Here is a 15,775-nt window from a genome sequence, read left to right as displayed (position 1 = left end):
AGGTAGTTTACGGTATAAGCTTCGACTTCACACTGCCAACTATTTTTTAAACTAGCAGCATTGACATTCTGAATGCCTTTGAAAACATAGGCTGACCTGTACTTACACAATGGAAAGCCAGGACCTTGACAAATTAAGAATATTTAGGGAAAACGGTTTAATTTGTGGACAAAAAGCAGTTCCTGTGAATTTTTACTCTTGCTGATCGTACTATTTACTTACTTACTTAGGCCCTTTGCTCCTAGCGGAGCATAGGCCATTGACGACATTTCTCATCGCAACCTGTTCTGGGCTGTTCTCTCCGCTTCTGCCCAGCTGTTGCCTTGCCTCTTCAGTTCTGCCTCTGTGTCCCGCCTCCAGCTGTTTCTTGGCCTCCCTCTCTTTCTTTTACTTTTCCCCTGTGGATTCCAAGCGAGAGCCTGGCGGGTGATGCTGGATGTTGGTTTCCTAAGGGCGTGTCCAATCCAGCCCCATTTTCTCCTCAGAATCTGGCTGTTAACGGGCTCTTGGCCCGCCCTTTGCCACAGCTCTTCGTTGCAGATCTTGTCTGTCCATCTGATCTTGAAGATGCGCCTCAGACAGGTGTTAATGAAAGTCTGAATCTTCTGCTGTGTCACCTTTGTCATTCTCCATGTCTCAGAGCCGTAGAGTAGAACCGATTTGACATTGGAGTTGAAGATGCGCAGCTTGGTGGTTATGCTGATCTCTCTAGAGAGTCAGATGTTCTTCAACATGATGTAGGCTGCTCCTGCCTTCCCAGTCCTGGCGGCGACGTCTCTGTCAGTGCCCCCTTGCCTATCGATCACACTTCCCAGGTATACAAAGGATTCGACCTCTCGGATTGGCTCTCCACCTACTGTAACTGGCGTGTTGGCAGTGGTGTTGATCTTCAGGAGTTCTGTTTTCCTCTTGTTGATCCTGAGCCCTGTCTTGGCTGATGTTGCTGCCAGGCGAGTGGTCTTGTCTTGCATCTGGTTGAAGTTGTGCGAGAGGAGCGCCAGGTCGTCAGCAAAGTCGAGGTCGTCCAGCTGTGTCCAGAGTGTCCACTGTATACCGTTGTTCCTGCCTGCTGTGGTGGTCTTCATGATCCAGTCAATAACCAGGAGTAAGAGGAAAGGCGACAGTAGACAACCCTGGCGGACTCCAGTTCAAACATCGAAACTGTCCGACAACTGGCCCGCGTGCGCTACCCTACAGTTCATGTCTTGGTAGGTATGCTGAACTAGTGAGATGAGTTTCTCGGGCACTCCATACTATAGGGTTTTTCAAAGTTGTCAGCAAGCATTTGATAACATTTTTTTTTGTAAGGCAAAAAAAGAAAAAAAAGAGTCTGTTTACGGTATCCCGACCGACCCTATTTTTTCGCGCGACCCTAGACTTTTTTGGGGCATTTGGGGGAAAAAAAAGAAGAAAAAAAAGCTGTTATTTGGCAAAATAACTTAAAAAAATGTGGTTTTTTGAGAAAAAAAAATTAAAAAAATAAAAATCCCGACCTACCGACCCTATTTTTTTTGGCCTATGTTACCGTAAACAGACTTTTTTTGTTTTGCCTAATGCTTCGTCTTTTTCGACGGCTGGCCAATGGAGTGCTCACACACACTCACACACACACACATACGCACGCACGCATGCACGCACGCACACACATTCTCTCTAACTTTCTCTCCCTTACATCTCTATTTCTCTTGTTTTCATTAAATACAGTAGATAAACAAAAGTAGTGTGAACATGTGGTTTATTCACCTACAGTAGCAATTGCACTTGGTTGTCAACATCTAGACTATTAAGCACCTGGAAGCTTCTTAACTAAATGTATGTGACAATTAGAAACAAACTGCGTCGTTAAATTGCACAATGTATGCAATTAGTGCACATTAATTTAATTGTTAGAATTTTAATAGTCTTTACAATCAATGTACAGTACATTACATATCAAAGGGAACGTGCACAGTGTATACACTTATTTACACATACAAATGATCGGTTAGCAATGAACTGCTCTAATTGCGTCTATTTTACAGCATGCAACTGAAACAGCACAGTACACAGTGTAGCACATACAACATTAACAAAAAGCAGAACCTGCAAGACGTGTCAGTTTGGCTGAGAGACTGAACTGTAATGTAAGATGATATATAAGAACACATGCGTTGCTTTCGTTACGAAAAATAAACATGGTATAGAGACATTCCTTTCTCTCATAAACGATCATGTCAATCACTACAGATCTATTCAGGCTTTTACATGGAAGAGCATTTAAGAGCATTCTTCCATTTGGACTCACACCAAAAAGCAACGGCCTGGCTGCTTCCCGTGCTGAGTGAGACTTGTTTTTGCTGAATTAATTCTGAAGATATACATTCAGTGGGTGTCATTTACATAATTAACATCACCCCTAAATGTCCACTCTTAATAGTATTTTTGGTGGCAGCCCTGTAATATCTGCACATGAAACAGCTCTTCCTAAAAGAAGTGGTTTGGAGGCTCGCCGAACACGAGAACTATGCCGGCAGGAGCTACGTACATTTGCTCCTAGTAGGCACAACAAAGCCGGACAGGTCTCGGGGCAGGTCTAGACTACGGTGCGATCTCTGGCCATCTAAGTAGGGGGTTTGGCGTCGGGCTACCAACTCAGTAAAAACACTGTAGTTAGAGAAACCGCATCAACATGGCCAGTGAAGAGCACTCTCCTGCAGAGCGTGTGATGCAAGCTGGTGACCTAGCTGGAACATCCCAACCGTGTTGCAGCCCTGTGTTCCCCCGGGAACTTACAGACATTCGTCAATTTGCCGGCGTAAGTCACAGGAAGCAGCCAGGCTGTTGACAGATCTGTCTGAGTGGAAGGTTGCTCCTACCCTACGTAACAGCCTGGGTGGATCTACGTTGCTTTAGAAGATGGTTTACACAGGAAGGAATGCATTTGTTTAATAGAAAAATCAATCAAGGCACAGTAACGTTTGCAAATAATAGTGAACAAAGAATGCATAGAACACTTTGACGATCAGGTGCGCTTGTTTTGTACAGTGAATTAATCTAACTATAGTCAAGCTTTAGCATAGTGAGATTGTTTTTCTGTTGAAAGTTACGACTTCTAGTCTTCAAATAAGTCCATGAGTGGGCTTTCATTTTCAACAAAATAAAAACAAACAAACTTTCAGAAACAGTCACAAAAGAGAGAGAGAGAGAGAGAGAGAGAGAGAGAGAGAGAGAGAGAGAGAGAGAGAGAGAGAGAGAGAGAGAGAGAGAGAGAGAGAGACTCAAGGACCTTGGGGAAACTGGTTAAAGGCAACCAATATATTGGCTTTGCCATTTTGTCCTAGTTTCAGTGCTGTTCTGGTCATTCTGTCTTATTACAGCCTTCTGCTTTTGCTATAAATCAACATTCAGCATTTCAAAGTATAGACATGTATTCTCACAAAAGAATTTATAATGTTCCACTGTATTTTATTTACAAAATGTACAGATTCGTGAATGGACAAAAAGTGGAATGGAAAGAAGGGTATTTTAGCACTGTGACCATTTCTGAGATACGCCCAACACTATACTTGCACCTTAATTTGTTCACCTTCTTCTTTGTGGTACTTACGCGGTTAGTTGTTTAGTTGACACTGCCTGGAGAGAATAGTAACAGAAGGTTGCCTTGCCGTTCTGTATCATATCATATGATTATTGCTCTCAGTGCATTTGAACCCAAAAAGCTATGTATGAATATGATTATTTCTCTCAGTGCAGCTTAACCCGAAAAGCAATGTTTATTCTGTCTTGCTCGGTAACAGTGAACAGTTTGAATGTTTTGTTACCTAATTAAATATTCCATAAATGAGCAACGTCTTAACTTTTTAATTTCAGTAACGGTCTTAGCCCTTTGATTTAAAAAAAAAAGAAAAAAGTTCTTGATTATCTTCTAACAGAAATATGTGCTGGTAAAGCAAACCCAAAATCAAAATGATAATGAGTAGCATTTTGTTACACATTCTGGCAGGCTGCAGCTTTGAGGTGCCTGGCAGACTAACTAGCATCATTATCACACTGGTGCCAGATTGTTCATACCCTTTGAACACCCATGAATAAGTGTAAGATTTCTTTCAAATCGTTTCAAAGTAGACTTGTCCTATCACTTCACTTAATATTATTGTGTCTGCTTTTTTGTGTGTAAACAAGATGTCATATAAACTTCAAACAAAAACGGAAGAAAAATATTAGATGTAGGAGTGACCAAATGTATTTAAAAATGTCCATATTTTGCTGTGTCAGAATTCACACAATCACTGTACATGTAGTTGTGAGCAAATAAATTAGCACCAGAAGTTTTGGTTAGCCTATAATAAAATTATAGTTCACTGCAAATACAAAGTACGCTTTCAGTGACATTGTCTGAGCTACAGATACATATGTTACAAAATTAATGATACTGACCAGGATGATTGTCCACAGAAAGAATTATAAGCTGATTACACAGTTCAATGTCAATGCCAACATCTCAGATTCTAGTCAAACAAAAAGATTAGTGAAAAAAAAAGAAAAATGAAAAAAAAGATGATCCATAGTAATTTCTATCTTCAAAAAAACTAAGTTTTGCAAATGGGCATATACATGTATATATAATGAGTGCAACTATTACAGAACTAAGTGTATACAGTGCCCCCCTCTCTCTCTTTGAGACCTTGCTATTCCATCCAGATTTTCTGCTTGTAGCTCCTGTAAATTTACCTCAATTTTAGGTCTCCCTCCTTTGCAAGACCGGATTTTCTCAGAATTTGGGAGGTCTTAAAAAATAAGGCAACCCACTAATTCACTAATTGTGTCCAACTTCACTACTCACAGTAAAAATGGCAGTTTAATCCTGCTGCGTGCAACATTGTCAAAGAATGTAGATGTTTTGACAACAAGCAATGATTGTTAATTAAAAGTGTATGTCTTCTGTCACCTTTAAGAAAAGCATTGGTGAGATAAGTTAGATCAGTTATCAATGTTAATATTACGTTCCTCTTCAATTCGAATAAGCACATAGGCCATAGCAACCAGTAAATCAAATGTTTCAATGAAGGCACTTTCAATGCAGAATGATGGTGTCTTTGAGTATGCTGAATACTTTGGCAATTTCAGACTGAAAAATGATGTCAAGAAATGATTTGATATCATGACTGTAGCACTTTAGTAGCTCAGATGGAGCTTGTTGAGAATATGGGTATGCCTTCTAGAGGACAATATTAGACTATAAGCAATTAAAACAATACAAGAAAATATTAACTCTTTATCTAAAGCAAGCTTTAATAACAATTACTTCAGGACCTTATAGTAATCTGGCAGCAATTGAAAGTTGACTGAATGAAAAGTATTAAAAAAAATGCAAACCACACTACATGACTTGAAAAATTAACTGATCATTCTGATTGATGACAAATAAGTTTATACTTGATAAGGAAAACATATACATGCAATTTTCTTCTTCAAAGTAAACTTTTTCCATCAAAAATAAGTTTGAGGACTTTTTTCCCACACAAATCTTGATATGCAGACCCAAAGTTATGACTAATGTCTACAGGAGTTGATAAATATATATGTAACACCCCCTACATGCTGACTTTAATTAGGTACCTAATCTTCTCATGTTACGTACCTCGCTCATATCGAATCCCTGCAAGCGGCTGAACATTTTGTCAGACAAGTTTTGTCTATTATAAGATGTTTGGTGGCTTGTTGACAGACCAGCTTTTTTGTTGGTCCAAGTGGACCATATCGTCTTTTGTTTCATCTTTATCGACCAAGGCCGAAGGCCGCGGTTGATAAATATGAGACAAAAGGCGATATGCTCCCCGAGGACCAACAACAAAGTGCTGGTCTGACAACAAGCTACCAAACATCGTTTTTGTCATCATTTTGGTTGTGCAACAAAATGCACAATAACCCACAGGGAGACGAATTTTTAGAATCCAACTCCAGGCCACAAAGCATCGTCACAGTAGCACGAGATAACACGTCAAACTTGTATGTGACGTCAAACGTAGCTTGTTGACGCTTTTCTTCCAGTCTGAAAATGTACAGAGCTGCGATCATACCTGTGAATTCAGTAAGTGTTGAGCATATTTCTTTTCTTTTAAGTGTTTATGACTTTTCGTTGTGGATTTTGCGATTACAGAGATAAGTTGCAAATTGACCATGAGTCGCCGCAGTAATTATCAACATTGATTGGGTCTTTGAGAGTGAATGCTTACAATCGTTGTCCTCGGAAACAAAAATCCAAAGCCACGATGGTTCCACACATCAAACAATCAGCCTGATTGGCTTTTACTTTGACAATCCACGTTTCACATGAAAGCTCAAACCCATTCACCACCTCGAGTTATTGCATGGGGAACATGAGATTTATTTACCAGGTGTTTGTGAATGAAAACTCGTGAAAATGATGACAATATTGTTTGTCTGTGCACTTAAAAGACCGCTGGGTCAATATATCTGTGAATGTAACGTTTTGTTTTGTCAATAATCAAACGTTCCAACAACATATCTTTCCTGTTTTTTGATTCATGTAACGTACCATCATGTCAGCCACTACTGATCTGTCCAGACTTCATCACGTGGGATAACACTCACATCATGTCAGCCACTACTGATCTGTCCAGACTTCATCACGTGGGATAACACTCGCATCATGTCAGCCACTACTGATCTGTCCAGACTTCATCACGTGGGATAACACTCACATCCTTCCACTTGAACACAAACTAAAATGTTAATGGCCTGATTACTCTGTGAAGACAATGAATTTTTGGTTGATTCAATTCTGTAACTTACATGCGAGTGTCAACATTCAAAATTCATTCAGCAGAATATTAATTCTCACACTGCACAGAAAGCAGCATGGCTGTTCAACATTTTTTTGAATGTGCTTAAGAGGACGGATCATACTCTCATTTTGTCTGGAAGCTAGTCTGAGCAGATCTATGAATTTGGCAGACATGATCATAATTCCCATGGGAAGGAATGTATGTTTAAAGAAGCACTTAGCTGATGACAAAAAAAAGAGATGTACTGGCCAGTTGTTGTTATGATGCAGACTAGATGATGCACATGTAGTTACCCCTTGGTACCTTCCGGCCTTGTGCTGAATTGATATTCGGTGTCTCATTCTGTCTTTCATCAAACCTAACAACAAGAATCCCTTTCATACTGACAGTTAATCAGTATCAATTTGTTTAACACTTCATGGGTGCTGCAGTCCCATGCAACACAATACAATGTAACTTAACTGGCTGTGGCATGAATGATATTGATATTGAAGCCAAATGCAGCAAAATGTTGCCAAGCTAAGGATTATCCTGCTACCCCTCCATCCCAGAAAAAAATCTTACACAGTCTGTAAGAACTACATTTTCAGATTTGTGATTTGATTCACACAAAAGTGCGTTCTTAATTGAGTACAAAGCTTCTACCAAACTCACCTACTTCCGTGCACCTATTACGCTGTAGGTCGAATCAATGGCTCTGCTCAGAAAACTGTTAGTAGCCTATCAACCCAATAATTTAACATGCTGAACAGAATGTACTGTGAACCATGCAATAATTGTTCATACATCACATTAAATACTTATTAAATACAAATGTATTAAGATATTAAACTCAAGACATAAACTGTTAAAAATGTCTACCGAGTGAAAAATAAATTGATCAGGAAGGTGCAAGAATCCATAAATGCAACATAAAGAACAGTATGGTCAGTGATCAGCTAAGATCAGAAAGTAAAATAATGCACAAAATCTGACAGCACGTGGATGTACAATGAAATTTCCTTTGTTTACCTAGGTGTCAGTTTATATCAATGTATTCATTGTTAAATGATGCCAGCATTATCAATACAAACAGAAACATTTAAATTAAAATGTAATGACGTTGTTATGTTACACAAAACTAACCGACTTCTAATACCTACATGCATTTTAATTACGAACCAGCATTTGGGGTCCTAAAATATCAGGTATCATAGTCTAGTACAGGCTAACCTTCGCCAAATATCACTTTGCATTAGTTAAGTTTCTTTGTAGAACTGTATATTAGTTTGTGCTTGTGCTGAAATGAAACCTGTTTCCATGTATATATCCATTAATGGTCAATTCCGCCAAGCTCCTTCATACGTAAATTAACTGCCAGGTAATAAATGAAGGTTGCTTGGACCTGAAAAAGATATCACAAACATGTGACCACGATTTTCGGCTCATGGATATTTCTCAAACATGCATGGCAAGAACAGATCCCCCCCTTTTTTTTACAAGTATATATACAAATATATACATTTCTAAATGGAAAAGTTGTATCTCCTGTACACACACAAAAAAGACAAAAATACATTAATGTATTACAAAACTTACATGTACATACAAGCCTACTAGAGCTACTTAACTGCTGAATCACAGATCTGCAGGTACATTTTTTTTAAAACTTTTAGTGTTATATATAGTTAAAGGCACAGTCAGCCTCCCGTAAACCATCACAGATACGGTCAGGCTTTTACACACAGTACGAACACCCTTTCATTTAAACACTCACCGATTGAGAACATCCTAGGTGCCCTCCGTAAAGAGCAAACAATTTTCAAAGAATTTATTTTTGCGTGGTTTATCTTACCCCTGAGCCATCGTGAACCCGTGTGATCCAGTTTCCCTTTTTCACAATGTAGTCGTCAGTTAGTAATTTGAATGCGACTCGATGTGAGCTTATCTACAATAGCACGTTTTTTATGCACAAAACAAACAGCTGTGGTTCACAAGAACTCTAGCGATGGCTTTTGACTGTTGAGAGGAACGGCGATATGCATAAACCGTCGTCTGCTACGACCCTTGCGTGACCCTGCTTCCGGGCTTTTCTTTTTTCAAACTTTCACCACTTCGAATTGTACTGATCTTGTCTTGATGAAAAAAGAATTATTTTATGATTAAAGAATGTTTGTGTAACAAGCTGTCAATTTATTATTTAGATTTTAAAAGTTAGGTCTAGCGCAAAAACGCTCCACGGTCCAAAAACATTCTGATAATCATCGATCCACGGCTATCGCCAGTTTACATCGATAGAATGAGACCCGAAGGGAAGTAACTCATTTTTGACCTGAGTTCAGGATGGGTCCAAAAAATGTTCGAGACAATCTGCAAAATTAATTCTTTAAAAATTGCTCGCTCTTTACGTAGGGCACCTAGGATGTTCCCGTTTGATGAGCGTTCAAATGGAAGGGTGGTTGTACTGTGTGTAAAAGCCTGACAGTATCTGTGATGGTTTACGGGAGGCTTACTGTCCGGGCGTGATTTCCGGTATTGAATATTCATAACAGCCGTCCAGCACCAAAACGAGGCGCCATAGCCGTCCAGCACCAAAACGAGGCGCCATTGTTGTAGAGGACCAAGTCCACAAAAATAAATTCTTTGAAAATTTCCCACGCTCGACAGAAAGCAGCCAGGATGTTCCCGTTCGGTGAGCGTTCAAATGGAAGTATGCTTGTACTGTATGTAGACGCTCGGGGAGCTCTGTGATGGTTTACGGGAGGCTTACTGTGCCTTTAACTATTTTTGTTGTTAAAATTACAACAAAATATTTAACTTTGACCTCTACTGTACAAAACAAACATATCCTCTCTAAAGACTATTTAACTCAGTTAGTAAAACAAACCTTGAAATATCAAACAAACACACAATTCAAACAAAAGCAAACTCTTTACAAAGAAAGACACAGTAACTTAGCTCATCTTGTTTAACGTAAATATTTGTGGAAAGGCAGTAAAATTCTATGTTACATTCTAACCGGAAAACTCTTTTGCACAAACTTTACACGAGTTTCTTATTGTACATGGCATTGAGGTTTAGTAACTGTTTACCCCCCCCCCCCCCCCCACACACACACACATTCATTAATGTCCTACTTATACTGAACAATTTCTCCTCCGCTGATCCTAAACCATTGTTAGCAGACTGAATCAAATATGTACCATCATTAATGTTATTGTCCACACTAGTTGTGGTATGCACTGTTACTATGTAAATCCAACTCATCACATTCTGTTATGTAATAAACAATATGTACGAACATACTACAAACATACTTCTGATAGACGATGCTTGGAAATAACTCTGTCGGGTTTCTATCGGTTGTGAAAGAGTGAATACTCTTGCTTGCAGTGAGTCAAATTTTCCCAGTTATAAGGAGCACATAAAGCTTGCCTCACTATTCCCTCTTTTACAACCCATACAAACCCAGAGTTATTTCCGGAATTCGTCCATTTCACACTTTGGTACACATGACGTCTGAGAACAGATTCAAAGCTGAACAATCTATATATATATTATATACCACTAGTGTCTGTGTGTCTGTCTGTCTGTCTGTGTGTCTGTGCGCGATGCACGGCCAAAGTTCTCCATGGATCTGCTTCAAATTTGGTGGGCATATTCAGGTACACCCGGGACACAACCTGGTCGATGAGATATTTCAACACGTGCTCTCAGCACGCAGCGCTGAACCGATTTTGGTTCCACCTGAGCTACCCGGGCCCCCATACCGACACACCAAAGCCGCTAGACCACATCACAACGCCAAAGTTCTCGGTGGATCTTTTTCAAATTTGGACACCGTATTCAGCTACACCCCGGACACAACCTCATCGACCGAGATATTTCAACACGTGCTCTCAGCGCGCAGCGCTGAACCGATTTTGGTTTTTCTGTTCATTTCACCATTCCCAGTAACTCTTCCTTATCTTCTCCAGTGTTTTGCGTTTATCTCCCTTCCTTCGTGTGGCTTCAATCCATATTCCCGTTACTACGTTACTATTTTTAGAATGTCACTGCGCTGTCCAGAACGCTTCCCTTGCACCTGTAAGTTGTTCTTACTGTCAAAGTGAAAAGGTCGAATCAATTTATAGCCACGCGAAAAATACACTGTCACCTATCTCTATATGTTTATAGATATAGATATACATATATATATACGGCTTCTCTGTGTGTGTGTTTGTGTGTGTGTGGGCAACACCTGTGGATTGTAGAGTTCTGTTTGTGATATGGTCTGGCGGCATTGGTGTGTGTCTATATGTTCAGGCCTTCCTTCCAGAAGCCATAACAGTTATTCTCAATCCCGTTTGAGTGGACTTCGGCTTCACATATGATTGTGGTGTTTCGGCACTCGGTTACATTTGGCGTCGTCGACAGCGATGGGACTCGACATGAGATATTTCAACACGTGCTCTCAGCGCGCAGCGCTGAACCGATTTGGGTTTTTCTCTTTATCTTCTCCAGTGTTTTCAGCGTTTATCTCCCTTCCTTCGTGTGGCGTCAATCCATATTCCCGTTACTACGTTACTATTTTTAGAATGTCACTGCGCTGTCCAGAACGCTTCCCTTGCACCCGGAAGTTGTTCTTACTGTCAAAGTGAAAAGGTCGAATCAATTTATAGCCACGCGAAAAATACACTGTCACCTATCTCTATATATTTATAGATATAAATATACATATATATATACGGCTTCTCTGTGTGTGTGTGTTTGTGTGTGTGTGTGGGCAACACCTGTGGATTGTAGAGTTCTGTTTGTGATGTGGTCTGGCGGCATTGGTGTGTGACTGAATAATCAGGCCTTCCTTCCAGAAGCCATAACAGTTATTCTCAATCCCGTTTGAGTGGATTTCGGCTTCAAATATGATTGTGGTGTTTCGGCACTCGGTTACATTTGGCCACGCTGTCTGTCTCTGTCTCGCGATTCACCCCGGCGAAGCCGGGTATTCCTCTACTACAACAATGTAGTCCTTCCATGATAGTCAATCAGGCACTTACATTTCTTTCGTTACATAACGATTCCTCAACACAAACAAAAGTTATTTAACACTGCCCTGTACATTGAACTATTACAGATGAACCTCAATTAAAAAAAGCTCTTCAATTTCTATTTATCATGAAGTTGATCAACATAACTACATTTTATGCACTGAGTCAAAGGACCAGCAACTACTTTACTGTATAACTGACTGCCTTGTCCTGGTCATATTTAAGAAGTCCTATTCAATTAGTTCTTGCCTGGGCTCTGAAACTAAACAGGTACAAGGCCTATTCAATCAGTTCTTGCCTGGGCTCTGAAACTAAACAGGTACAAGGCCTATTCAATCAGTTCTTGCCTGGGCTCTGAAACTAAACAGGTACAAGGCCTATTCAAGCATGGGATTTCAAACCACCACAATTCATGAGGTAATGAATATGGTAAGTCAGCCACCTACCATTACCAAGTATGGGATTTCAAACCACCACAATTCATGAGGTAATGAATATGGTAAGTCAGCCACCTACCATTACCAAGCTACTATTTAAGAAAAGGCATCATTTTGGAATGACCAGCAAAACACAAGAGGTTCACCTGTTCAATGACATCAATAGCAGCTCATCATACATTCAGAGTTACAGGCCAATGAAGTATTTCACAAAACAAAACATCTGAGAAATGGGATTGACTTTAATATCATATCTTCATCTAGCACGTGCTCAAACCTAAAGCATTTGATATATATACCATTTAGATTTTTGGGAACTGCCAACTTGACTAAAACATTAAAAAGCAGTTACTGCACATTTTGTCTGCGACAAATCTTCATCAAACTATAGCAAACATGCGTACAAACCTTCCTGAACTACCACAACAAACATTTGTTAAATTAACCATCCCCTACTAGCACAGAAAGTCAACCTCTCAACCACAAGGCGACAAACAGTAGAATCCATGCAACATGAACACACCAAGTGAACATCTGCAATTGCTGAACAACACTAGGTTACTGCAGAATGAACGTTCATTTCCCCCTAAAACATTGGCAGCTGAATTTGTGTTTTTGAACCTGTTTATGTAACTTGTAGTTGTACATAGCTTTATGTTGAAGAAGATATACCACTACACTCAGCTTTTTGGTTGATACTGTAACAGACACTCAAATCTTCTAGCTATGCACACCATGTTAGTTTTGTTAATATAGGCTAATACCACTTCTCAGGTAATTCTACTTCATCGTTATTTTCAGATTTACACCTCCAGAGTTAGCAAAAACTCTCAACCAATCCCATCACTGAAGCTCAGTTAATGGCAACATCCTTGGCAAATGTCACACTGCAGCCTTTAAGGAGTTTCGAACACCAGCATATCACATACTTAGGGTTTGAGAGTACACATATGATGAAGTTGAGAGTATCACACACCGTCGTGTGTCCAACAACCTACATGGAGGAGTGAGAGGGGCTGTAGCGTTGTATAGTAGGCGGGTAAGGCACGTCCCCTTGCTGCTGAAGGCGGGACAGGGGGTGGCTCTTGCCGTGCAGTTTGCGAATCTTGACCCCTTCCGATGCCTCCTCCTCCTCCAACACCCCACCAGCCCCAGCCTCCCGATTCCACGGCGATTGCAGGCGGGGTGACATGTGAACACCGTGTCTGAGCCCTGGCGTGTAATGTGAAGGGACGTCCTCTGCTGAGCGCGGTCGCCTTGACGCAGACTGAGAACCCACACTGTCTGAGCTTACCTTAGTCACATGGCTGCTAGGTGAGCGAGATTCTGGCACCGACTGTTCTTCCAAGGATTTGGATTTGGTGACGGAATCACGAGGGTGAGATCGCAGGACAGCCGAGTGTTCCCATTCCTGCCTGCAACCGCGACTGTCGCCGTGATGATGAGAAGCAGGCGGTACTACGGAGGCTGCGGCATTGGCTGAACTGTCTGATGTTCCTGAAACGGACTGCTCTCCTTCACTGCTATCACCATAGGGGCTGTGTGATTCAAACTTCCCACATAAATGCCTTACAACGGATGGTGCATGGTCACTCTTGCTCCTCTCACTAAGCGCTAAACTGCTTTTGGAGCTTGTGGCAAGGGATGGGACCTCTTCCCCACCACAAGCCTGGGCGGGACTACCAGCTTCACTGCTCAGCTCCCCAAAGGATTGCCCTGGCTGGGACTGAGACGCACAGGACTGTTCTGAAGACTCTGACAGGTGTCTGGCCATGCTGCTGGCAAACTCGGGTGATGGTTTGTACAGAGACGGCCCAGACTTGGACCTGGTGTGCTGCTTCTCCTGTCTGCCGCTGCTGTCCAGGATGATGATCTTACGCTCGTGCTTGGGATGCTTCGTCTCCTTCTCTATATTCTTAACCAGATGCTTGACCAGGCTTGTTCTTTCCCCGCTGCTCTCCTCCTCTGTTCGCGTTGGAGAAGTAATGAAAGCGGAACCAATCTCACGGATCATGGCCAGTGTCTCTGGGTCAAAGTTGCTTTTAGCCACCGGCTTCTTGGTTGAAGGGAAAGAGTGTGAATAAGGCCTGAAAGAAAAAGAACCTCTTTCCGTTTTCGCTTGAGATGGTTCTGCTACACCATCGTCTTCAGAGCCTTCACTGCTGAACCGGCTTCGTGGAGTGTGTAGAGGGTCTACAGCTGCCAAACCCCTCTCCATAGTGTTCTTGGGGTGCTGCTGTGCTGTGAACTTGCTGCCATCACCCTGCCCTTTGCCAGCACCAAACAAACTGGCTGAGAAAGGTCCCTCCGTTTCACCTTTACCATCTAGTTTAAATTCTGACTGTTTTGACACCGCCCCCTCCAACAAGGGGCTTGCTACCGTGAGAGAAGGCTGCACAAGGTAAGGCCACTGTTGCTTTGCTGTTGGAATGCTGTGAGTGTTCTTTAAGCCATTGTGTGATGAGTCCGTCACTGTAGGGATTTCACTGAACTGGGTGTGAGTAGATGTGAACTGCTGGGCCAGACCTGCTGTCTCTGCGACATCATCTAAAGAGGCGCTCCCTGCACTTTCTGACGACATTGATCGCTGCCGAGCCTTTGTCCCCTTGTTTTCAATTTCTGTGGGAGAAAAAAACACGAAAAATATGTTTCAAGGATTACAGCTGCGACATAGTCTAGTTTCTCTCTCTAAAAAACAACCCCCCCCCCCAAAAAAAAAAAAAAAAACCCACAAAAAACTGTGGAACTCACAGAATGAAACTGAACGCACTGCATTTTTTCACAATGGCCGTAGTCCGCCGCTCGCGCAAAACGCAATGAAATCAACGAGCCTGTTTAGCGCGGTAATGGTTGCGCTGTGCTGCATAGCACGCTTTTCTGTACCTCTCTCTTAGTTTTAACTTTCTGAGCGTGTTTTTAATCCAAACATATCATATCTATATGTTTTTGGAATCAGGAACCGACAAGGAATAAGATGAAATTGTTTTTAAATTGATTTCGGACATTTTATTTTAATCATAATTTTTATATTTTTAATTTTCAGAGCTTGTTTTTAATCTAAATATAACATATATATATGTTTTTAAAATCAGAAAATAATAAAGAATAAGATGAACGTAAATTTGGATTGTTTTATAAAAAAAAACATTTTTAATTACAATTTCCAGATTTTTAATGTCCAAAGTCATTATTTGATTTTTAAGCCTCCAAGCTGAAATACAATACCAAAGTTTGGTCTTTGTCGAAGATTGTTTGGCCAAAATTTCAATCAATTTGATTGAAAAATGAGGGTGTGACAGTGGTGCCTCAACTTTGACAAAAAGCCGGATATGACGTCATCAAAGACATTTATCCGAAAAATGAAAAAAACGTCTGGGGATATCATACCCAGGAACTCTCTGTAAAATTTCATAAAGATCGGTCCAGTAGTTTACTCTGAATCGCTCTACAAACACACAGACACACACACATACACCACGACCCTCGTCTTGATTCCCCCTCTATGTTAAAACATTTAATCAAAACTTGACTAAATGTAAAAACA

General features: G+C 40.9%; 2 protein-coding genes across 4 annotated transcripts in view; both read right to left on the bottom strand.

Annotated features, from left to right (window-relative positions):
• Positions 1–272: 272 nt before the first annotated feature.
• Positions 273–626, bottom strand: LOC138977193 (uncharacterized). The gene has a single exon (XM_070350097.1). The coding sequence runs from the start codon at positions 624–626 to the stop codon at positions 273–275; it is 354 nt and encodes a 117-aa protein (XP_070206198.1).
• A 1,092-nt stretch (positions 627–1,718) lies between these two features.
• The window catches only part of LOC138975925 (uncharacterized), a 60,795-nt gene continuing 46,738 nt past the window's right edge, over positions 1,719–15,775 (bottom strand). For all 3 annotated transcript variants that reach the window (XM_070348688.1, XM_070348689.1, XM_070348690.1), the window contains one exon: positions 1,719–14,850. In XM_070348688.1, the coding sequence (XP_070204789.1) occupies positions 13,226–14,850 (1,625 nt within the window). In that variant the 3' untranslated portion in view covers positions 1,719–13,225. The remainder of the gene's footprint in view (positions 14,851–15,775) is intronic.

This window comes from Littorina saxatilis, linkage group LG9 (genome assembly GCF_037325665.1).
Source record: "Littorina saxatilis isolate snail1 linkage group LG9, US_GU_Lsax_2.0, whole genome shotgun sequence".
Lineage (NCBI taxonomy): Eukaryota > Metazoa > Mollusca > Gastropoda > Littorinimorpha > Littorinidae > Littorina > Littorina saxatilis.
The sequence above is the reverse complement of the archived record's forward strand: the minus strand, read 5'-3'. Positions and strand labels throughout refer to the sequence as shown.